This window comes from Anguilla rostrata, chromosome 5 (genome assembly GCF_018555375.3).
Source record: "Anguilla rostrata isolate EN2019 chromosome 5, ASM1855537v3, whole genome shotgun sequence".
NCBI classification, from domain to species: domain Eukaryota; kingdom Metazoa; phylum Chordata; class Actinopteri; order Anguilliformes; family Anguillidae; genus Anguilla; species Anguilla rostrata.
The window spans coordinates 63172944-63198845 of record NC_057937.1 but is presented as its reverse complement, the minus strand read 5'-3'; the positions used below and the strand labels follow the sequence as shown (position 1 = coordinate 63198845).

General features: G+C 44.0%; 1 protein-coding gene across 18 annotated transcripts in view; it reads left to right on the top strand.

Annotated features, from left to right (window-relative positions):
* Positions 1-25902, top strand: part of LOC135255915 (CD276 antigen homolog) — a 105574-nt gene that overhangs the window by 51084 nt on the left and 28588 nt on the right. For 3 of the 18 annotated variants that reach the window (XM_064337709.1, XM_064337708.1, XM_064337710.1), the window contains exons 3-5: positions 5962-6300; positions 6610-6936; positions 7221-7517. The exons of 5 other annotated variants lie outside the window; for them this stretch is intronic. In XM_064337709.1, the coding sequence (XP_064193779.1) occupies positions 5962-6300; positions 6610-6936; positions 7221-7517 (963 nt within the window). Of the gene's footprint in view, positions 1-620; positions 1878-2183; positions 3527-5352; positions 5423-5961; positions 6301-6609; positions 6937-7220; positions 7518-13507; positions 15134-15888; positions 16109-25902 lie in introns of those variants that run through there. 10 more of the 18 variants (XM_064337712.1, XM_064337711.1, XM_064337719.1 and 7 more) reach the window with 8 other exon arrangements.

Genomic DNA, 25902 nt, shown 5'->3' with positions numbered 1-25902 from the left:
CTCTGTGTGCTGCCAGCCTCATCCAGCTGGTACAGAACACAGGTCCTTTCCTCTGTCATCACCTGATCTACCTGCCTGTCACTCCTCTGCTCACCGCTCCACTGCTCACCTGGCTAATGGTACAGCCCTGGATGATTTGCTTTACATCAAGGACCACAATGGAAATAAGCTTTCAACTTTTTTTGTGCCAAAGCAAGGCTCTGTTTTTTATTTTTTCAAATAGAACAAAGAAATAAATAACACCACCCTCCTCAAAGCACATTTTCTACTGAAACCACTACATCCACAGTCTCCTCCCACCCCACCTATGCTGGCCTCCTCCCACCCCACCTATGCTGGCCTCCTCCCACCCCACCTATGCTGGCCTGTTATATTGTTGGTTTACATAGTTACTTCAGTACCTACTACTAATGTGCTACTACAGTTCTACTACTTCAGACTGCTAACTTGGCATCAGCTCTGCTTGTTGTCTTAACCTTTATGGAGGCAATTTTGTAAGTCCCTCAGGATGTTTGCTAAATGTATTATTATTGTTATTAATATTATTTTTGTTGTCTTCCTGCCTGATTATTACCTGCTCTGCTCTATTTCTCCTAAATGAGTCCCTCTTTCTCTCTTAGCCCCTCCTCTCTCTGCTGGAGCAGTGGCTGGGATAGTGCTGGGAGTGTTGCTGGGAGTGCTGGTGCTGCTGGTGTTGGGGGCCTTTGCTTTCTGGAAGTACCTCCAAAAGCTAAAGCGAGCCAACAGCCAGTGCTGAAGATCAGAACAGCTCCAACAGCAGAGCAGCATGTGCTCTGATTCCTGACGGCCCTGAACCCCCTCTCTCTGTGTCCGAGAGCCAGCCCGCTCTCCCCGAACCCCATCTCCCCGTGTCTGAATCTTTTCCTCTGCAATAAAGCCAGCCTGCAGGGATGGCAGTACCAGGAGCAGACAGGGCAGCTGCCAGTCTGCAGGGATGGCAGTACCAGGAGCAGACAGGGCAGCTGCCAGTCTGCAGGGTTGGCCGTACCAGGAGCAGACGGGGCAACTGCCAGTCTGCAGGGATGCAGTACCAGGAGCAGACAGGGCTGCTGCCAGTCTGCAGGGTTGGCAGTACCAGGAGCAGACAGGGCAGCTGCCAGTCTGCAGAGATGGCAGTGTCAGGAGCAGACAGGGCACCTGCCAGTCTGCACAGGGCAGCTTCCAGTCTGCAGGGTTGGCAGTAACAGGAGCAGACAGCAGCTGCCAGTCTGCAGGGTTGGCAGTGCCAGGAGCAGACAGGGCAGCTGCCAGTCTGTCTCTTAAATCGTCTCCTGGCAGCTGGTCGTCTGGTTGGTAGAGATGGCTCTCACCCTCCCCCTCATGGTCGACCCCCTCCACATCTGGCTCCACCATGTCCCCATTGCTGCTGATGCAGAGGTTGTGGAGGAAGGCACATGTGGACACGACCACCGGCACAAAGGTAGATTTACGCTGGGATCTCAGTACAGTTTTACTTAACTGTGTGATTTAAAATTATTTTAATCCTTTTTAGTTTGAATGTTACCGTACTTATAAGTTTCGTAAATGGCTCGTTTACGAATCAAGTACTGCGTCTATGCATTGTGCTGTCTGTCGGCTTCACACCGGTGAAAAACATAAACATAACTGCGTATGCGCTTTCTGTAAAGTATCGTAATCCTTATTTTGCAATGCTGTTTGAAAAAAAAAATTACATTACATTACATTCATTTGGCAGACGCTTTTATCCAAAGCGACGTACAAAAAAGTGCATTTCATGATCGTAGACAACTGCTGAACACAGGTTCAGTAAGGTACAATTACTTATTTTGTACAGCTATTTCTAGCCGAGAACAATGAACACTATTCTGGTCTAACATCTGCAAAGCTAACTAGGCAGAAGAATAAGCTACAGTATTAGGACAAATACAAATTACCAAGAAGTGCAGGGATGGGGCAACATGTAACAAGTGACAGGAAAGGGTTTTAAAAAAATTTTTTTTTTTTTTTTTTTATACAGCGTGGTGGTGGTTAGTCTAGGTATAGTCTGAAGAGATGAGCATTCAGGCCACGGCGGAAGATGGGTAGTGAGGGGGAGGTTCAGAGAGGGACGGGGAGTTCGTTCCACCATTGGGGAGCTATGGTGGAGAAGCTCTGTGATCCCTTTGGGCGGGTGGGAGGGGTTACAAGACGCCCTGCTGCCGCAGAGCGGAGTGGTCGAGCAGGCACATAGAATTGAGTCATGTCCTGCAAGTAGATGGGGGCTGTCCTGTTGGCGGCAGTGTAGGCAAGAGTCAGGGCTTTGAACCGGATCCTGGCAGCGACCGGTAGCCAGTGAAGTGATCGTAGCAGAGGAGTGACGTGGGAGAATTTGGGGAGGTTGTAGATGAGTCTGGGGTGGCTGGTAGAATTTGGTTAATAAAATAAAATAAAATTTTAAAAAGTTAATTTTCCACCCTCATTTAGTGGTTAGCTTCAGTAATATACCGAAGCACACATCTATAATTTATGGATTCACTAATAATTGACTTAATGACAATCTTTTTGTATTTTGCATCATCTATCATGAAGCCTATCATGTAAATGACTGAAATGTCTCAATGTATTGAACATTTGTAATTACACTATCAGTTGTTTCACCCAGAACATCTCAGAACATCTCATTGCCAATATATAGCTTCAAAGATGCAATACCTTGAAATATAACTTGCTAACTAGCTGTGTACATTGGATTTATCTTTACACATCATTGCCAAGATGTTTTTTTCATGTAGCAGCCTCTCCTCCTCTGTGCCACATCATGGGTCCTTACCACTGAAATATAATATATTATATATAAATATATTATATATAAATATATAAATATATTTATTCATGTACTTTCTGTTTTTATGATTATAGATGCATTTCATCGTGCTTTTACTTTAAGTCTATTGGCTAATTAATAAACTATTTTGTATTTTAAATGACACCATTCATTTTTGTTTCAAGACAAAATTTTTGTTTTGTTTTTGTCCCTGCTGGTTTTATGTTACTTTCTTATCTTCTTGGATACTGTGATATTTCCTCAGTCTTGGATGGCATGAGATGGCTTTAGACAGGAAAGTCAACACTATTCAACAAATTTGACTGAAACTACTCATTGCAGCAAAATAAATAAATATTGACGTTCATACAAATGAATGATTGAGTTGAGGTCAAGTGCGGTCAAAGTCAAGTACCTGATGCATGTGAACATGTTGGTCTGCGGTGGTGTGCATTACCAAAGGAGAAAGCAACGGTCCTAACTCTACTTTTACTTCATTCACTGCATTAAGTTTCCTAAAACCTTCATTGTAATAAACAATTGTGTAGCCAACACACGACGGCGTCGGAGAGCTCAGATGAGGGCATTTGTACGCAACATAAACACGGAAGTGCAAGAGAGGCGGAAGGTTCTTGCTGTGTACAACTCGGTGAACGGTCCTGCTTCTGCGATACCACTTCCGGAAAACAATACGCCTGGATCTATGTAGAACGAACGGCGGTAAAAACTTCAAAAAAACAAGTGAGTGGCCTAAAATGTGAAACTTTTTCACAAACATGCTAAAGGAAGCTAAGTGGGATCAATCAAAGTTCTCGAAATGCATGAAGATAGGTGGTTTTGATATCGAAAGTACGACAACAATAGCATAAGAATGTTAATGAACAAATGTGCGGCTTGTGATTGTGTTTTTTTATTATTACTGTTTCCCATTATAGCCCAGTGGTTATTATCTAGTGATATATTTTAGTTGGATTGTGCGGAGAGGAATCCGTATAGTCTCACGTTCATGATCCGCGGAGAGCGTGCTCGGTTCTGCGCACTCGCAGGCTGGAGCTCGGAGCTCCCAGCTCGCCATTGCCTCCTCTTGTGTTATCTTTCGCTACTTTAGTATTGGAGAAATATTATAATAAATACCAATTACAGTGAAAATGAGCACCATTTTAAGATGCAAACGGGAGGTTAAAGCTGGTGTAGACAATTTTTATGTGTCAATATATTTTATATAATTGTCAAGGGACCACCAAAAAACGTTCGTTTGTGTGAAGGGATTTAATTCTTGGGTAGTTTGTGTGGAGTTGATTCAGCCTCACACAGGTGGCATGAATAACATACTGGCCAATAGAGACGCATCACCTGCGCTTCCCTGTAGATCCCGCCACGCGATTGTGTTCAACTTGAAACCGAAATTTCAACTCGCTAGAACGCTCTAGGTAAAGTACGGAATAAAGTTGAGAAGAAACAGTTTATGAAGGACGTCATGGTTATAGTGCACTTGATATATAAATAGCTTATGATTCTGTGTGGAAAGAGGGACTGTTGATAAAAAATGAACAAGATACGTATCAATGTAAAGCTGTGCACCTGGGTGACATAATTTATCTAAAATAGAACTTTTAAAGCAAAAGTTGGATTTGAAATTTCTGATGTGTATAGGATTGATAATGGAATACTATACTATAGTCCCATACTATTTAACATTATGATCAATAAATGTCTCTGAGAACACTGGTATTGACTATACGCAGGTGATGGAGCCATTTGGAAAAGGGGAAAAAATTTACCTTAAGTCCTTGAAGTTTACATCAGTATTCAGAAAGCCATAGATAATGTTGACAAATGGTCATATAATTGGGGATTCAAGCTCTCTATGGCAGAATCAGGTGACATGCTTTTCACAATAAAAATGAACAGATAGCAATATAGTAAGGATGTTATATAATAATCAACGGAGAGGGTAAAATACTCTAAAAACTTAGGATTGTGGCTTGATCAAAAAGACACATGGAAACATCATATAATACATGTAGAGACTAAATGCAAAAAGGAAAAATTAAACCTTATGAGATGTGTTATGGGCATGAACAAAGAGTCAGTGCTGCATATCTGTCTGGTGAGATCTGCCACTGATTATTCTTGTGTAATATATGGAGCAGCAACTAACTCTGCATCAGAAACCATTGACTGAGTACAGTGCAGAGCACTAAGTACTGGTGCAACTAGAACAACTCCCATAAATGCTTTTTATTATATAAATTAGGGAATTACCTCTACACTTAAGGAGAACTGAGTGATCGTTGGCATTCTGGGTTAAACTGCAAGGAGCAGAAAAGGGAGATGTTGCATCAGTGGTGCTCCAAAATGGCTGGGAATGGGAATACTGGGAATACCCGGAATGTGCAGGGAGAGGATTTGGGTGGACTGTGGGCCAGAAAATAGAATACTGTGTAAAGTTTAGAGACGTCTCTTCCTGCTTCTGTTGTGATTTACTAGAGAGACCGTTTCAAAGTCACAATGGTAATTAAGGAAATTTCACATAAGTTCTTTTCCTTCCAACGTTACATTTTCAGATCTTTCAGTAACAATCCCTGCCGGACATGAGAATTACAAGTTTTGGCATCCTTCTTGGGCTTCTGTTGGGTGAGTAACTTTTGTTACAAATACTAAGTATTGTACCTTATCAGAGCTGTGTTTTGTAGTTTTTCCATTACATTAGCAGATGCTCTTAACGAGAGTGACTCACATAGCATTTACACTGAATCCATTTATGCAGCTGGATATATACTGATACCTGTATATACGGTACAATGGCAGTGCCCTACTTGGAAATTGAACCTGTGACCTTCAGGTTACAAGACCAGCTCCTTATCCATCATACTACACTGCTGTCTTAATTATGTTGAGACCAAGACTTACAGCGGCCAGCTTCTGGCTGATGGTCTGGAGCATATTCCTGACGGAGCAGACCGTCTCCCAGTTAGAGGCCAGGTAAACACCTCCAGCACTGTTCGTACAGGCTACATGCATGCATTTTGCATAAATAAAGGTCTGTGGTTTCACAAGATCTGATGAGTCGTTTAAGGCAGATTAGATGAGAGACATTTCAAAACCGGCAGCAGGTAGCTCTGTAATTGATGGGAGAAGTGGGGAATTGAAAACTATCGTTCTCCCTCTCCCAGCCTCGCCAGCATCTCCAAGCCGTGTGCGTTTACCTGGGAATGTCGGCGATTCCCTCACTCTCCCCTGCCATGGAGACCCCAGCAGGGATGTGGAGTGGCGGTTTCAGCAGTATCAGCTTGGGCCTCATACTGAGCCTGACTGGCTGCTCGTGGCCGAACTCCACAACGGATCCTTTTCCCCAGGAAGCGGCTTCCAGGGACGGGTGGAATCCTTCCACCTAACAGAGCCGGGAAACTACAGCCTCACCCTCAGTCCTGTGGTGTACAATGACCTTGGCATTTACACATGCCAGTACAAGGATAAGACCATTCTTTCAGTTCTGAAACTAGAAATTGGAGGTAAGTGAATGTCGCCTTTTTTCCTACAGATGTAGTGCACGTTTTTTGTGTTTATGGATTTGATAGGCCAAAAAGGTTTTTTTTTGTCAAAGGATATTGCTATTATTATTCTTAGGATTGTTTCTGGGGGGATGATTCCAGTCTGTATAAAACCCACAAGCCTTGGGTGGTTTGCAGTAGACAGCATATGCTGCATCAGGGCCTTCATCTACCCCAAGCAACATGGTTGAGCTGTTCGATTCCTGTATGCCAGGAATGCTGCATAAATCTCTCTTTCTCTCTCTCCCTTTCTCTCTCTGTCTCTCTCAGTCTCAGGCCCATCAAATGTTTCCGTAGCGATGGGAATGTCCGCCAGTCTTCCTTGCTTTGGGAACATTAATAAACGAGCGCGTGCTGGTGATCTGGATATCCTCTGGAAGAGAGGTAGAGAGAATGTTTACCAGCTCCATAAGAACACCATCACATATGGGCCCAAGTTCGAGAACAGAGCTTCAGTTTCCCCAGAACAAGCCCTCTATGGAAACCTGTCTTTAACCATCAGACAGACACGATTTTCAGATGAAGGCGACTATCAGTGCTTCTACAACAATCGAAAAGAGAGGGGAAACCCAATTTCTGCCAAACTCATTGTTACAGGTAAAATTCACTTTAGATCTTCAGTTATTTTAGGGGGGGCGAGCAGCTCAGTTATGCAGGTGTGTCAGGTTTTATTCATTATTTTACAGCTTAATTTACCTGAGATTTGAGGAAAATAGACACTAGTAATTTTTTGGATGCCATAATTTGCCCTATATTGTATTTATTTATATTTTTACCTTTTTGCATGATTAAGCTGATGGCAGTATGTGTTCATATCCCCTGTAAATATACGTGAAAATGTAAAATATGCAAATATGTAAATGAGTTCCCTGCCCTCACAGGCCACCCACCCCAGACCCTCACAGTGAAGGCCGGTGATTTGCTCTCCATACCGCTCTATACCGCAGACCCAGTGAGGGTAACATTCAGTGCAGGCCTTGGTTCAGATGAGGTGCTGATGCTCGATGCAAATAAAGGCCCAGCCAGGCATGGGGAGCGTTGTGCTCAGAGATGTGAGCTTCTGGCCCAGAACTACACCCTTTTGCTGTGGAATGTGACACTGGAGGATGCCGGAGTCTACAAGGTGACCGATCCTGAGACCAACAGGACCATCGTCTCAGTCTCTGTGCGAGTCTCAGGTACGGTCCTCCTCTTCAGATCTGTGTGTTTGTGCAGATGCAGGGCTCAGCATCTTATTGGTCCACTCTGTTATTCCACTGAGTTATGGCTGCTGCAAGCCATTGGGAAAATAATGGAAATAATACTAATACTAATATACAGTATATATTATATAGAATAATAAAAAAGGCTGATTAAAGCAGTTACACATAACCTTTATTATGCATTTGTGTTCTTAGTTCTTCTCTCTTAATTGTTTTGGTTTGGCAGCACTGGCAAGTGTAAGAGATGATTAACTTCATTTAGCACATTTATTTTCCACAATGCCTCGTGTGTGATTGTCATCCTCTGTCCCTTTAAGCACAGGAGACAAAGGTAGAGCTTTTAGTCTGAATGTTTTGCTATCTTAGGCCATTATTTCTAAGATGTTGCCTAGCTTTGTCTATTTTTATGTCTTCTTTTCGCAGAACTGCTAGATAAAACATTTGTCAAACAATGTCTGTTGGCCATCAGTCGAGTAAATCCTGACAATTATTGGAAAGAAGACTGATTCCTTTTTTATAAGTACAATTCTTATGGAATGTGCATAAAATGAGTATTTTCACAATACTGTTGAATTTACTGAAATGTATCGGCCTATGGACTACCTGGCTCCAGAAAGTATGAAGAAGCCTTTAGTGTAGGGTTTCGCCTCTATCTGGCCACAAATTACTGTACTGGTTTTTCTGTCTGTAAAGTAAAGCCGGAGAAATGGCTCTGATGCTTTTAAGCTTTGTTGTTGTACATAAAATGTCCAAGGAAAGAGCCGTGGCTTAACTGAGAGTAATAGAATGTCACTTTAGTGCCCCCCCCCCCATCCTCATAACAGAATCATGTAAATCTGGAAAAACTTCCCCCCTGTCCCCTTTTTTGATCTTGTCTTGACCTCTCTGCTGCGTTTGATACAGTTGATCCTGATGGTGACCCTGGCCCAAAAACTGGTATCTCGGCAATTTCAACGGGACATACTTTTCCTACCCCATGGCAGGGCTGTATCATAACCCACTGCCTTAGCTCTTAGTGCAGGAGTTCCCCAGGGCTCTATCTCAGAGTCCCACTGCCTTAGTGCAGGAGTTCCCCAGGGCTCCATCTCAGAGTGCCACTGCCTTAGCTCTTAGTGCAGGAGTTCCCCAGGGCTCCATCCTCGGCCTCACCTGTTTCTTCTGCACGCTCTCGTCTCAGTAGTATAGCTTCTCCTATCACTGCTGTGCTATGTTTAGCTCACAGAGCTGAGTCTCTGTTCTCCATCCACGGATGTGCAGATTTCCTCACACAACAAGCCTGTCTTGAGTGATATTTCCAATTGAATGCTCTCAACTTAAACATCTGCCTATCCCTATCTCCATTCCTCTTGGTTCTACAATGGTATCTGCATTCTGGAGTGCTAAGAATCAGCGTATTTCCAGATAGGGAGCTGTTACTGAGAGCTGATTCCTCCCCACACCCTACAGCAGCAGAATCAGTCCTTTGATGGTTATCAGCCCTACCCAGCTCATTGTGCAAGCCCTGGTGCTGTGTGAGTGAAATACTGGGCCTCTCTCCCTGCTGGTCCCGCTCTGTGTGCTGCCAGCCTCATCCAGCTGGTACAGAACACAGCTCCTTTCCTCTGTCATCACCTGATCTACCTGCCTGTCACTCCTCTGCTCACCACTCCACTGCTCACCTGGCTAATGGTGCAGCCCTGGATGATTGGGATGGCAGGTATGCCATCCCGCCAAGTTACGCCTTGGCGGGGGCATGCCCCATACCTATACAGCACTGAGAGTTTGGCACTTTTCAGGGTTCCCCACAGAAATAACCACAACAGCCACAGACACTCAGCCCTTAAAAACATTAAATTCTGTACATTCTGACCCCATTTCAACAGACAGAATTCATAAACAACTTCACATGTCCACACAATAAAGCCCCAAACTAAGGGGATTTTGCGTTTTCTCCTTCTTCTTCTTCTTCTCTTTCTTCTCATTCTTATTTTTCCTGCCGCCTATCCCACTAACAACATGTCTCCCCATTGGACATTTCACTGACACCTGCCAAATCTTCACCTACACAGCCCAATCAAAAACGCGCATACACACTCAAAATACCCATACCTTTTTACTCTGAAACATTTCCAGTTTAAACAGCTAGTCCGCCTGTGGCGTAGTGGGCAAGGTTACAGTCTTGGGAACACGGGGTCATAGGTTCAAGCCCAGCTAAGAACACCTTTCTTTAAAGGAGTACCCTGGTGATTTTCACACTTTCTTGGTTTTATGTGCTATTTGCACAAGAGGAATTGAAGAAACACAATGAGTAAAGTATTCAATATGTCCGTTCTGTATTTTCGGAGAAATATGCGTTTTAAATTTATTGTCCTATTTTCAACCGGTTGAGAAAGTTCTCAACTTGGTGCCTCACGAACCCAGTAACCACTCCCCTTTCCACGCCCCGTAAACCCATGGATAACTCAAGACCCATAGTTTGCGCCGCTGGCTTACAGGCAAGACAATGCAAATATTTCACTAACGTTAGGTTCACTTAAATTAGAGTGGCTATTAAGGACTATTAGATTATTTCTGGTTATATTCATTTAGCTAGCTAGCTAGCTAACGTTAGCTAACTAGGTAGTTTGCTTTCATAAGGCAATGTTATCGATAACGTTAGCTAGCTAGTTTGCTTTTATGAGGACGTTATAGTTGTGCTTTTATCTTAACTTGGCTAGCTAGATAGCAAAAATTATAATTGGATATAAGTCAACGTCCTTATCTTAGCTATCTATCGAAACTTCATATACTACTAAGCTAGCTAGCTTGTGAAAAGTCTCCAAAAAATAGCACTTATCATGGGGGTAGCTATGGTAACGGGGAACTGTCTGTCAATCATAGCTAACTGACAGTTCTCATTACCACGCCCAGACGGTTCGGGTGAACTTTTATAGTGGGAAATTTAGGCTTTGAAAAATATGTCTTAAAGTACATTGAAATGACTGAATAATAAAAAAAATTATGCGCATTTGTTTTGTTGTTGCCTAAAGACAACTGGGAAGTGTCACGTTCAACCACCATGTTACTCCTTTAACCTGCTTCGACCCTCACTAATAATTGTCTACTACTTATCAATTATTGCTTTTGCACCATATCTACCCGCCGTTCACCATTCAGTTATTAACCGGCTACAGTATTGCTAAGCCATATGCATTATGACGTACCGTCTGTACGTTCAGTTATTAACCGGCTACAATATTGCTAAGCCATATGGATTCAACGGGAGCTCTTCTGTGCTTACTGGCCTGTGTTCTTCTTTAAAACCACCGGCAGGTTTGCTAATGATATTTCACGCATTGCATAGCTATGGCATGGTGCTGCACTAACGAAGTCACAGACTGGTAAACCTCCAGGTTGAAGGCTTGAATCCCGCCTCGCCCTCTGGCAGATCATTTCCTCTTTTACACTAACGTTTTCTTATGCTTATATTTGCTTTACCAAAACTCACTCACGGCCACCCATATGCATTTCATGACGGCAAATGTGTTCCTTTTATTAACAAGTTACACCAGTTCACCACTGTGCCATTTCTACTAACTATATTTCTTCACTTGACTACCGTACAAAACCTTCTTATCAGCAAACGCCACGTTTCTACATTCATGTTACCTCGCCCTCTATCTAGCCACATACAAACAATTATTACGTATGTAGGCCTACGTTATGCAACTCCCCATTAAAACATTACATTTAAAATCATGATTCACTCATAAATATAACTACTAGCACTGAACATGAGAAAAACACATTAGCGCAATAGATTACGCATGTTATTTAACCCTCCATTTCAACAGCTAATGTTAAATACAGACTGTTATATATACCGTTTGATAAGGAAACTAAGCTCGCTCATGGTCACTTCATTTACTTTGCACTATAGTCTGTGATCATGTCAACTTTCACCTACATGCCCGTTCTGCTAAAAACATATTGTTTCAACTACGCAATTTCATCATTTCGCCTAATTTATCTCACACTGTTGTTATTTTCTCATATGCAAAGCCTGCTGGGACATATGCGTCTGCTCCTATTCTCCACTATCAACTTTTCCGGTTCTAGCTTAACAAAAAAGCAAAGAGGATTCCTACCTGCAGATAAGCCTATCAAAATGCCTTATAAACCTTACAAACACTAAAAGTGCATCTTCACGAAATAACAGACAACGGAGCAGGACAGCAGGGTACACAAGTTGCGACCTAGGCAGCTCTAATTCTACGGGCTTGCTGATTCTTTTGTCAATCAAGGCTCGTTGGATGCCCGTCAAATCCGTGAGTAGCCTACATACACTGGCCATATTTCACCTTTTCACCTGATGCGTTTACAATTACGCCACCGCACCAATTGTCACACCCACTGTTTTACATATATAGCAAACCGAAACTGCTAAACGTACACGCTCATCAGACTGTACAAATTCACACAAGGATAGCCATAATCCTCAACCGTTTCTTACAGGGTCACTTCGCATTTCTCACTCTCGTAATAAAACGCTTTGCAAAAAGAAATTATATCTCATAAAAAACACGTTTTCAACGTACAAAAATGCCAAGTTACTCACACATACAAGACATACACTGTCAATAACTAATTCATTCAGACTGCCAAAATCCAGGCCTGCCATTAAAAGTATTGATATCAAAATGACACCAAGTTACGGTACTACAAGCAATATAGGCTATCTTGCCTCACCGAAATTTAATAACATGTATTCCAAAGCAATGCTACCCAATATTTCCTCAATTCTTTCAAGTCACTTGGCCCTGTGTTTTGTAATCTTACCATATTACAATGTCATGCAAACTTTGTGTCAGATCAAAGTGTCAAATATTTCGTATTGCCTCATGGAACACATTGAAATTCATGTAGAAAACTGCTGGTCAGTCACTACAGGAAGCATATTTCTCCAGAAATCATATGTTTATACTTGCTTCTGAACTGAATTTGAGTACATGTACAAGTGATTGTATATTTGCAACGTACAATAAATACATATTGTAGCCTACATACATACATAGAGAACTTCTTTATCCCCATGGGGACATTTCCCTCACAGCATGTTACATTCACATTTACGAACAGAAATTTATACCAAGAAACATACAATCACTCACGCAACAGAAAGGCTGGGCACCAAAATACATACATACCAATACAAATTGGACATATAGATGCCTATTCAATCAATCTTGACTGTGAGAAAGCCATCTACACATATGTTTGGCCTGTCCATGTACTGCATGCTTATATACACGCAGGGCCAAGTGACTTGAAAGAATTGAGGAAATATTGGGTAGCATTGCTTTGGAATACATGTTATTAAATTTCGGTGAGGCAAGATAGCCTATATTGCTTGTAGTACCGTAACTTGGCGTCATTTTGATACCAATACTTTTAATGGCAGGCCTGGATTTTGGCAGTCTGAATGAATGAGTTATTGACGGTGTATGTCTTGTATGTGTGAGTAACTTGGCATTTTTGTACGTTGAAAACGTGTTTTTTATGAGATTTTGCAAGGACCAGAATGGAAATAAGCTTTCAACTTTTTTTGTGCCAAAGCAAGGCTCTGTCTTTTGTTTTTCAGATAGAACAAAGCAATAAATAACACCACCCTCCTCAAAGCACATTTTCTACTGAAACCACTCAATCCACAGTCTCCTCCCACCTACGCTGGCACTTCCTGTTATATTGTTGGTTTACATAATTACTTCAGTACCTACTACTAATGTGCTACTACAGTTAGTCAGACTGCTAACTTGGCATCAGCTCTGCTTGTTGTCTTAACTTTTATGGAGGAATTTTTGTCCCTCAGGATGTTTGCTAAATGTAAATGTATTATTATTGTTGTTATTTTTATTATTATTGTTATTAATATTATTTTGTAGTCTTCCTGCCTGATTATTACCTGCTCTGCTGTATTTCTCCTAAACGAGTCCCTCTTTCTCTCTTAGCCCCTCCTCCCTCTGCTGGAGCAGTGGCTGGGATAGCGCTGGGAAGCCTGGGAGTGGTGGTGCTGCTGGTGTTGGGGGCCTTTGCTTTCTGGAAGTGCCTCCAAAGGCAAACGCGAGCAGAGCCTGGTTACCAACCAGCCAGTGCTGAAGTTCTGATTGACTCCAGCAGCAGAGCAGCAGGCATTCTGAATCCTGGCGGCCCTGAAGTCCCTCCCTCTGTGTCCGAGACCCAGCCTGCTCTCCCCGAACCCCATCTCCCCGTGTCCGAATCGGATCCTTCTGACACTGAACCCCATCTCCCCGAGGCTGAAACAGAGCGCTCTGACCAGATTGAAAGGCAGGGGAAAATGTCTGAGAGTGTGGAACCGCTATGACACTGTGCTGTACCTGCAGGGGAATCTGCTCGTATGAATTTAATTGGATCAAACATGAAAAGGGAGAGGGACAGAGGGGAAGGGACAGACTTTTGACGCCCCTTCACCAAAATTTCTATTGTTATTGAGTTTGTAGTGAGCATACACACACACCTCAGACACACAGACACAGGCCCCCTCAGTACGCTCACTGAATTCACAGACCTCCCGTTTTATTGTGTTCCTCCATGAAGTCACTTTAGCCTGTCCAGACAAAAAATGCAAAAAAGATACCTTATGAAATACCTTGGTACCAAAATAGAAATCCCAGGTGCTCAAAAGCCAGACTCTCCTTCTGACACGCCTCCTCCAACAAACAAAAAACAAACCTGGCACAGTTTGAGAGGGGGAGAGAGAAATGTATTAGTATATTGTAAATATGCTTTATTGAATTCACATGATTCTCAATAAATAAACACAAAGAGTATTTGGGGAAAAAATACAATAAACTGATATAAAAATACAATATTTTTTATAATATAAATAAAAATAAAATTAATCTCGAAACCAAAGATCCAATCGCCAAAGATCCATCAGTATAGCACTGTTGGATGAATCAGTTGCCACTTTGACAAATTAGACTTTTTGTAACCAGCTCCAAAATTTAAAGTTGTTCTGAGCTTCAATCAGCACGTTTCATTGATGCTATTAAACTAGTTTTCCCACCCCTCAAATAATGCTTTAGTTGTTCTGCGATCAACATGACAGTAAAGGGTGGTCTCCACCATTCCACAAAAAGGACAATGACCAAATCCTTTTGGATTAATCACAGAATTAAAGCATTAGCAGCAATAGCACCAAGTAGGATTCTCCACTGGAGATCACCTGATGTTTCTTCAGAGGGGCTTCAGAAACCACTCACACTAAGCCAGTCATATTTCAAATTAAAATCCAAATTGGAAATTGCATTTCATTTACATTCGATGTGCACAAAAATCATGACATAATTCAAATACAAATGCAACATCCCAGTTTGCGTTTACACTGTCAACTTAATGTAGAGATTATGCTTCCATACCACACTGGTTTAACAGCACTATCTGGATGTAGGTTTTCCTCTCAGTGTCTGTTCTTCCATGTAATTAACCGTGTGAAGCCTTTACACAGCATCAGTACAGTGCCTTAGTGTTCAGTATGTACAGATCTGGATTTTCTACACTCTTACATTCGAGCGCAAGTCCCGTTAGACCATCTGAGTCCAGGGTAAAACCATGTGGTGTGGGGACCAGGAACCCTCGTGGCTGTGGTGGCCGCCAGTCGGCTCTGCTGGCAGGCGGCTGCAGGCTTATCCCCTCATGGGCTCCGGGCAAACCAACCAGGCCAAAACAAAGAACTAAAAACAACCAAAATGGACGAGAAAGGAAGCAAAACGGCGCGGCCACCGCTCGTGCACCGCCCGTCGCTGACCTGCCTTCCCGGCCAGGTGCAGCTCCTCAGCATCCCAGCTGAGGATTGCCTCCTTCCCCTCCCTGGTCATCTTCAGCCCCCCATTTTTGGCCCGGAGGATCCACCCGAAGCCCTGTCGGGAACACCTCAGCCGCCCCTCCTCCAGTGTGCTTCCTGGCTGGCCCTCCTGTGCCTCTTTGCCGTGCCGGAGGAGCCCCACGTTGGGCGCCACTGTGACAAACACGCCTGCCACAGGCCACCGAAGTGGCTTTTCTTTGGGGCCCTCCAGCACAGAGACACAGGGAGAAGATGTTCAAAACAGTCCACATTTATTCCACGAGGGTTTGGCAAGATGTTATCCCTGTCATGACAGAAGCTCCCTGGTGTGGGTGGGGATGGCAGATTTAACCTGTGCGCAGTGATTACCTCACTACGCACAGGTGCAGCCACTCCTGTTCCTGGGTCCAATTAGCCTGGCCAATTATCTAATTCTTCACCAATTATCCAACTGGCCAGGTCTAATTAGCTTGACCCAGGGCAGGTGTGGCTGCTTAAACCAGCCATCCCCACACCACAAACCAGGTTCTGGAAAGGGCTCATCCTTAATAGATCCTGCAGTTCAGTTCTCATCAAAAGTTCTGGTTTTGGGTCCAAAGCCTCACTGAATTAAAGTGAAATTAAGAGTCCTTCCAGTTCAACCAAATGCAGTGTTTTGTCTCACACTGTCCGGCCCGTTTATAATAAACCCGCGAACCAAACACAAAGAGACGCAACATACAGAGACCGAAATCCAGTATTTTAATCAACAGTAAGAAAACTACATTTACATGACAAGAAAAAGTCTGAAAAGTAGCTAAAACGTTTCCCCCAGCTGGACGGAGGAGGTCTAGCAGCCCCTTCACTCACCTGCAGGCCTGAGCTTCTTACCTGCTTACCGAATGGGGAAAAGCCAAGGGGAGTGAGTATTATGGGACACTGGCTCACCTGCAGGCCTGAGCTTCTTACCTGCTTACCGAATGGGGAAAAGCCAAGGGGAGTGAGTCTTATGGGACACTGGCTCACCTGCAGGCCTGAGCTTCTTACCTGCTTACCGAATGGGGAAAAGCCAAGGGGAGTGAGTCCTATGGGAGTCTAGCTCACCTGCAGGCCTGAGCTTCTTACCTGCTTACCGAATGGGGAAAAGCCAAGGGGAGTGAGTCCTATGGGACTCTAGCTCACCTGCAGGCCTGAGCTTCTTACCTGCTTACCGAATGGGGAAAAGCCAAGGGGAGTGAGTCCTATGGGACTCTAGCTCACCTGCAGGCCTGAGCTTCTTACCTGCTTACCGAATGGGGAAAAGCCAAGGGGAGTGAGTCCTATGGGACACTAGCTCACCTGTGCTTATCTTCGTCTAACTGGAAAAGTGCTCTAGAAACGGAACAAAACGCCGTCTGCTGGATAACAACTTATACTGAAGACCAGGACTGCTCCATTCCCTTGCTCTGTGGAGTCTGCGTGCGTCTTAATCCTGCAGGTGGAGCGGATTGGGGCTTGATTGCTTGATGATGCGCACCTGTGTCCACCTAACAGACACCTCCAGGTTTTTTTTTTTTTTTTTGAGAGAGAGATTTTGAAAATTTTCTCCTACCACATTTTGTTTTCTGTATGTTTTGGTTCTTTTCTGTTGTATGTTGCAGGTGGTCAGGCAGTTTCCTTGTTTTAACACGTTTTTAGATGATTAGACCAGAGCAGGAAGAAGTTTGCTGGAAGATCCTTTTACTTTGCCCTGGTAGTGAGGTTTAGATCTGTGCTTTCTTTTATGAGTAGCCTAGCGCTGGTCTGTTTTCTGCCTGAACCATCCTGTTAGCCTACACATGGTAATGTGTTCTGTTTTTTGTCTTATTGTTTGTAATCTTTAGGGGTCCAAGCAGCGAAGCTGGTGGAACCCTGTTGTTTTTGTTAGGATTATTAGGGGTCCAAGCAGCGAAGCTGGTGGAACCCTATTGTATCTGTTTGGATTATTATTATTATTATTAGGGGTCCAAGCAGCGAAGCTGGTGGAACCCTATTGTATCTGTTTGGATTATTATTATTATTATTAGGGGTCCAAGCAGCGAAGCTGGTGGAACCCTATTGTATCTGTTCGGATTATTATTATTATTATTAGGGGTCCAAGCAGCGAAGCTGGTGGAACCCTATTGTATCTGTTCGGATTATTATTATTAGGGTAAATGGTAAAATGGACTGCATTTATATAGCATTTATCCAAAGCTCTTTACAATTGATGCCTCTCATTCGCCAGAGCAGTCGGGGGTTAGGTGTCTTGCTTAAGGACACTTAGACACGCCCAGGGCGGGGTTTGAACCGGCAACCCTCCGACTGCCAGCCAATCGGTCTTACCTCTGAGCTACGTCGCCCCCCAGGGGTCCAAGCAGCAAAGCTGGTGGAACCCTATTGTTTTTGTTAGGATTATTAGGGGTCCAAGCAGCGAAGCTGGTGGAACCCTATTGTTTTCGTTAGGATTATTATTATTATTATTAGGGGTCCAAGCAGCGAAGCTGGTGGAACCCTATTGTATCTGTTCCGATTATTATTAGGGGTCCAAGCAGCGAAAACGCTGCTCACTGAATAACAAAATAAGCGAGACTAACCTTTTAAAAAATTATACCATGTCATTCTACAGCCAATATCTGGGACTAAACATTGAATAAATATACAATCTTACCATTGGTTTTACGCGTAGAGATGTCCCTTTTGCGAGTGAGTGGTCATATATTGTCTTGGACAAATCCATTTGTGAAATATACGTGCATGTGTGACGCCTGGGTCGGCTATCTTCAATAATAGCTGTGCGTAATACCACACCTGTTGCTTACGGCGTTGTCGCCCTTTTTAGTACAATTTGGCTTGATTGACAATTCATTTATTCAGTTGGTGAGAGTATAAGCTTTCTAACGATGCATAACATGTCTGATTTTGCTGTTGGAATAGTGTTTTATAGGTCAGCGTAACCGAAAATTTTATTATCTGCCAATGTCTAAGTAAATAAAACGGTAGGCTACTTTGCGCGCAGCACGCAGATCGCGAGTTGATATTTCGTCATTTTTTTTTTGTTTTTTCTCAATGTCGTATTTATTATTTGAAATGTGTATTATTCTATCTGTCTCTGTGGCGCTCTGAAATGTGCATTCTCTGCTAAACTGAGCAATGGATTGGAATATGTGTCTGACGTAGTGTTGCACGGTATACCAATATACTTCAGCACTTTCTTGGTACTTGGTACTAAAAAAAAAAAAAAAAAAAAAAAGAATCGGTTCGGTATTAGAATATTCCGACGTTCGGTAGTTTTGAGTGAAATGTAAAAGCCAGGGAAAATTGTCTCCCGCATTACTGCTTTAGAGGATGAAAAGTGTAATTTGTCAGAATCTTCGCTAGATGGCAGTAGCAACTAAGGTTGCCAAGTGAGGTGACTTGCGCTTGTGTACTCAGCTCTTTGATACAGCGCAAGCTTTGACTCAGTTCACTTCAGTAGCAATAGGTGTTCCAATTTGGAAATATTTTCTTATAGATAGATGCTGTATTGTTATTAAAATATGCTGTTTTTAGATCTATTTAAAGGCGAAAGACCTGTTTAAAATATTATTTAGTTTACAACTGTTTAATTTTTGAAATATATTTCACGTTTTTCTATTGTTCAGTGTTGTAACACTGTAGGCCTATTGATATGTTGAAGAGGCTTCAACTTAAAGGTTGTTCATGAACCAGGTTGTTAATAAACCATGAATTTGGAAATGAGGTCAACCCTTGTGGACATTACGTTTCTGATCTATTAAGATAATTTCAGTATCGTTAGGCAACCTGGTATCAGTATCAAAGTCAAAATTTTGGTATCGTGACAACACTAGTGTGACGCCTTTTTTAGTTGCAGCACAGAAACACTGCAGCTGTGCATACACGCCGGACCATCTAAGTGTTACGACATAGTAACGGCCTTTACGGGAAGCGGCCAGGACACATCCATGGCGACGCAACTAAGTCATCCGACAGCATCTCTTAGCACAAAATTGGCCATAAGTCATCAATATTTTATACAATCATCATGATATTCAGTAGATATGTTGGGTGAAGGCATATGATCATGAGGACAAAGCCATTTTAAAATCCCTCCATAGGGGGCGCGATGGTGCCAATGCTTGGACCCCTCCCAACGCCGCTTGCGGCTTTAATATATTTTGGTTATTATAAAGTCCCACTGCTTTAGTGCAGGAGTTCCCCAGGGCTCCATCTCAGAGTCCCACTGCCTTAGTGCAGGAGTTCCCCAGGGCTCCATCTCAGAGTCCCACTGCCTTAGTGCAGGAGTTCCCCAGGGCTCCATCTCAGAGTCCCACTGCCTTAGTGCAGGAGTTCCCCAGGGCTCCATCTCAGAGTCCCACTGCCTTAGTGCAGGAGTTCCCCAGGGCTCCATCTCAGAGTCCCACTGCCTTAGTGCTTAGTGCAGGAGTTCCCCAGGGCTCCATCTCAGAGTCCCACTGCCTTAGTGCAGGAGTGCACCTCTCCCTGCTGGTCCCACTCTGTGTGCTGCCAGCCTCATCCAGCTGGTACAGAACACAGCTCCTTTCCTCTGTCATCACCTGATCTACCTGCCTGTCACACCTCTGCTCACCACTCCACTGCTCACCTGGCTAATGGTGCAGCCCTGGATGTTTTGCTTTACATCAAGGACCACAATGGAAGTATAAGCACTTGCCTACCGCCGCAGAGACCTGGGTTCAGTCCCCGGCAGCGGTACTTCCGGCTTGGTCAGACGTTCCTACGAACACAATTGGCAGTGTTTGTGGGTGAGAAGCTGGTGAGGGTATGATGCCTGATCATTGCATTAGCGACTCCTACTGGTTTGTCAGGGCGCCTGTTCAGCAGGGAGGGGATCTGAGGGAAATAGCGTGAACCTTCACATGCGTTACGCTCTCCCAGTGAAACTCCTCGCTGTCATGTGAAAAGAAGCGGCTGGCGACTCCACATGTATCGGAGGTGGCATATGGTAGTCTACACCCTCCCCAGACCGACAGAGGATAGCGCATCGACCAGGACTGTGTGATACACACGGGGAATTGATATAATGATTAAATTCGGGAGAAAATGGGAGAAAAATGGCAACAAAAGAAATTTGTTTTATTTGTTTTTCAAATAGAACAAATAAATAAATAACACCACCCTCCTCAAAGCACATTTTCAACTCAAAGCCCTACATCCACAGTCTCCTCCCATCTACGCTGGCACTTCCTGTTATATTGTTGGTTTACACAGTTACTTCAGTGCCTACTACTAATGTGCTACTACAGTTTGTATAACTGCTAACTTTGCATCTGCTTGTTGTATGAATCTTTATGGAGGCACTTTTTATAAGTCCCTCTGCATGTTTGCTAAATGGAAATGGAGTATAATTGTTATTGTTCTTGTTGTTATTTTTATTATTGTTGTTATTATTATCATTGTTGTTGCTATTAATATTATTATTGTAGTCTTCCTCCCTGATTATTACCTGCTCTGCTGTATTTCTCCTAAATGAGTCCCTCTTTCTCTCTTAGCCCCTCCTCTCTCTGCTGGAGCAGTGGCTGGGATAGTGCTGGGAGTGCTGGGAGTGCTGGGAGTGCTGGGTGTGGTGCTGGTGTTGCAGGCTGGCAGTGCCCTTGCAGTCAGGAAGTACCTCCAAAAGCTAAGGCGAGCAAGCCTGCAATCCATTACCAACAGCCAGTGCTGAAGATCAGAAAGACTCCAACAGCAGAGCAGCATGTGTTCTGATTCCTGACAGCCCTGAACCCCCTCTCTCTCTGTCTGAGACCCAGCCCGCTCTCCCCGAACCCCATCTCCCCGTGTCCAATTCAGATCCTTCTCCCTCTGAACCCCATCTCCCCGTGTCTGAATAGGATCCTTCTCCCTCTGAACCCCATCTCCCCGTGTCTGGAGCAGATGAGGAAGCTGCCAGTCTGCAGGGTTGGCAGTATCAGGAGCAGACAGGGCAGCTGCCAGTCTGCAGGGATGGCAGTACCAGGAGCAGACAGGGCAGCTGCCAGTCTGCAGGGTTGGCAGTACCAGGAGCAGACAGGGCAGCTGCCAGTCTGCAGAGATGGCAGTATCAGGAGCAGACAGGGCAGCTGCCAGTCTGCCAGGGTTGGCAGTGCCAGGAGCAGACAGGGCAGCTGCCAGTCTGCAGAGATGGCAGTGCCAGGAGCAGACAGGGCAGCTGCCAGTCTGCAGAGATGGCAGTACCAGGAGCAGACAGGGCAGCTGCCAGTCTGTCTCTTAAATATTCTCCTGGCAGCTGGTCGTCTGGTTGGTAGAGATGGCTCTCACCCTCCCCCTAATGGTCGACCCCCTCCACATCTGGCTCTACCATGTCCCCATTGCTGCTGATGCAGGTTGTGGAGGAAGGCACATGTGGACACGACCACCGGCACAAAGGTAGACTTACGCTGGGATTTCAGTACAGTTTTACTTAACTGTGTGATTTAAAATGTTTTTATTCCTTGTTAGTTTGAATGTTACCGTACTTTTAAGTTTCATAAATGGCTCGTTTACGAATGAAGTACTGCATCTATGCTTGTGCTGTCTGTCGGCTTCACACCTGTGACATAAACATAACTGCATATGCACTTTCTGTAAAGTATCGTAATCCTTATTTTGCAATGCTGTTTATAAAACTATTAAAAATATATAAAAATAAACTATTCTGGGGTGGCTGGTAGAATTTGGTTAAAAAATAAAATAAAATTTAAAAAAGTTAATTTTCCACCCTGATTTAGCTTCAGTAATATACCCATGCACACATTTATAATTTATGGATTCACTAATAATTGACTTAATGACAATCTTTTTGTATTTTTCATCATCTATCATGAATGAAAATGACTGAAATATCTCAATGTATTGAACATTTGTAATTAAACTATCAGTTGTTTCACCCAGAACATCTCATTATTCGTGAATTTTCACATATATTTTCACCTCATTACTTAACTGACGATATATAGCTTCAAAGATGCAATACCTTGAAATATAACTTGCTAACTAGCTGTGTACATTGGATTTATGTTCAGAATCAGAATCAGAATCAGGTTTTATTGCCAAGTTGGTTTACACATACGAGGAATTTGTTTTGGTCAGGTGGTGCAAAACAGTGGACATAAAATAATAAGATCAATAAAATAAAATAAACATAGTGCAATAAAAACATAACAGACATAACATAACATAAACATAGTGCAAACGGTAAACAGTAAACAATGAACAATAGTGCAAGGGGATAAAGTGTTATAAGTACAGGTGCTGTCTGTTTGGTGTCCGTGGGGGTCAGGATAACAGTACAGTATCAGTGGTATCAGTGGGGGTCCCGGGCCTTGTTGATGAGGCCAGCTGCAGTCAGGAGTTCTTGTGTTGTGAGGTTTTGGTCCTCGCAGCCTCCTGCCGGAGGGGAGTGTTTAAAAGAGTTTGTGTCCAGGGTGGGAGGGGTCGGCCACAATCTTTTCTGCCCGCCTCAGGGCCCTGGAGGTGTGCAGGTCCTGTAGGGATGGCAGATTGCAGCCAATCACCCTCTCAGCAGCGCGAATGATACGCTGCAGTCTGCCCTTGTCCTTGGCAGTGGTGATGGAGGAGGTGAGGATGGACTCAATGATGGCAGTGTAGAAGTGCACCATCATTGTCATTGGCAGGTTGAACTTCTTCAGCTGCCGCAGGAAGTACATCCTCTGCTGAGCCTTCTTGGTGAGGGAGGTGATGTTCAGCTCCCACTTGAGGTCCTGGGTGATGATGGTGCCCAGGAAGCAGAAGGACTCCACAGTGTCGACTGGGGAGTCACACAGGGTGATGGGGGCGGGCGGGGCTGCGTTCCTTCTGAAGTCCACAACCATCTCCACTGTCTTTAGGGCGTTGAGATCCAGGTTGTTTTGGCTGCACCAGGACACCAGATGTTCAGTCTCTCTCCTGTAGGCGGACTCATCCCCACCAGAGATGAGTCCAATGAGAGTGGTGTCGTCTGCGAACTTCAGGAGCTTGACTGACTGATGACTGGAGGTGCAGCTATTAGTATACAGGGAGAAGAGTAGAGGAGAAAGGACGGAGCCTTGAGGGGAGCCGGTGCTGATGGTCCGGGAGTCGGAGACATGTTTCCCCAGCTTCACGTGCTGCTTCCTGTCAGACAGGAAGTCGGTGATCCACCTGCAGGTGCAGTCAGGCATGTGCAGCTGGGAGAGCTTGTCCTGTAGTAGAGCCGGGATGATGGTATTGAAGGCGGAGCTGAAGTCCACAAACAGGATCCTGACATAGGTTCCTGCAGTGTCCAGGTGCTGGAGGATGAAGTGGAGGGCCATGTTTACAGCATCGTCCACAGACCTGTTGGCTCTGTATGCGAACTTCAGGGGGTCCAGGAGTGGGTCCGTGATGGTTTTGAGGTGGGACAGTACAAGGCGCTCAAAAGACTTAATTACCACAGAGGTCAGGGCGACGGGTCTGTAGTCATTGAGTCCTGCGGTCCTTGTTTTTTTGGGGACGGGGATAATGGTAGAGGTCTTGAAGCAGGCTGGTACGTGGCATGTCTCCAGTGAGGTGTTAAAAATGTCTGTGAACACCGGAGACAGCTGATCGGCACAGTGCTTCAGGGTGGAGGGAGAGACAGAGTCTGGTCCAGCTGCTTTGCGGGGGTTCTGTCTCTTGAATAGTCTAGTAACGTCCCTCTCCAGGAGGGAGAGAGTCGTCATTGTGATAGGGGAGGGGGAGGGGGCCTCTGAGGTGGGTGATTGTAGAGAGGCCCGGGCCCCTACTGAGATGGGGGAGGAGGAGCTGGTGGTCTGGAGCTGGTGAATGGGGTCACGGGGGATGGTGTCAGGACTGTCCCATTGTCTTTCAAATCGGCAGTAGAACTCGTTCACGTCGTTGGCCTGGTGCAAGTCATTAGTGGAGTGGGGGGCTTTCGGTTTGTAGTTGGTGGTCTGTCTGAGGCCCTTCCAGACAGAGGCCGAGTTGTTTTCTGAGAACTGCTGTTGGAGTTTCTCAGAGTACAGTCGTTTAGCATCTCTCACCGCCTTGCTAAACCTGTATTGAGACTCACGCATCATTGCCAAGATGTTTTTTTCATGTAGCAGCCTCTCTCTCCTCCTCCATTCCACATCATGGGTCCTTACCCTGAAATATAAGAAATGATGACATTAAAATAAACAGACCAAAGATGGTCGCTAACTATGGATAATCTGTTGTGTCTAGGAACCGACAGTATTCAAAGTCCAATCATTAATTTGTAGAAAACTACTTCACGAGGGAAAAGACACCACGGCAGCAAGCTCTTCAGAAAAGTTAGACTTTATTTGCACAGGTGCACAAAGCCGGATCAACTCTGCAGAATTGAACCTCGATTGTCAGTTTCACATACATTTTAGACACAAATGTACCCCACAACTCCCCTTAATACATTTCTAAAAATACCAGCCATCTGGTCTTCTTGGCACCACAATGATTTTGATTTCCTGCTCTTGGGTCGGCCTGACCTTCTTGGCACCACAATGATTTTCTGTTCTTTAGATGATAACGTTATTGTGAACTGTTACCCCAACTTTCCTTTATCCAAATCTTAGTCTTCATTCTGTAATGTTTCTTTATGCATACAAGTTACAGGATTTATAGCCTCCTGTACTTTTCTATATATATTCAGCTTACATAAGGGTCACTGTAAAAATGTTAGTCTTCTAGTACTTCAATAGCATTGTAAGTATGGTTTTTTTTAAGCCTTCTGCATTTGCCTTTTTTCTACAGTGGATACTGTGGTTTCTTGCGTTTCCATAAGCTTTGCTGCACCTACTGATATAGAGTTATTGGATTACATATTGATTATATTAGTATATAGTTATACATGTGATATATTTTTATCATGCAGCATCGAGAGTTTGGAGGAAACAGTCTGATCAACATTGATGGGAATACCTTAACTTTAACATGTGATGTCATCACACTCATGGGGAGTCTCAAAATTCTCCTACAATCTAACTCATGCTGGTTTGTTAACTTTGTTGGCTTACTGGTTTCAGTCATATTTACTCAGTCTTTGCAGATGGCTTTAGACAGGCAAGTTAACACAATTCAACAAATGTGTCTGAAACTATTAAATGTAGCTATAAACATATATTGACATTCATAAAGATAAATTATTGAGTTGAGATCAAGTGCGGTCAAGTGCAAGCCTGATGCAAGCGAAGGTGCTGGTCTGAGGTGGTGTGCATTACCAAAGGAGAAAGAAGCGGTCTTAACCCTGCCTCTTACTTCCTCCGTTCATTGTATACATTTTCATAAATCCTTCCTTGTAACGAACAGGTTTGTACCAAACATACGACGGCCACGGAAAGGTGCGCTCGAGATCATAAATAACGCAGAAATGACGATTGTAGACAGTGAAATGTGAAACTAGCGGAGCCAGTTGGTTTTTACTTTCGCTCTGCGACTCGCAGAAAGCTGGACACCTGTTAAATCGGCTAAACGTTGTAGAACTCTCAAGGCATGGACGACAAGAATATAGTTGCATAGCGTTTACTGAAGTTAACTTGCAAAACAAAACAGACGGAATCACAACGCAGTAAT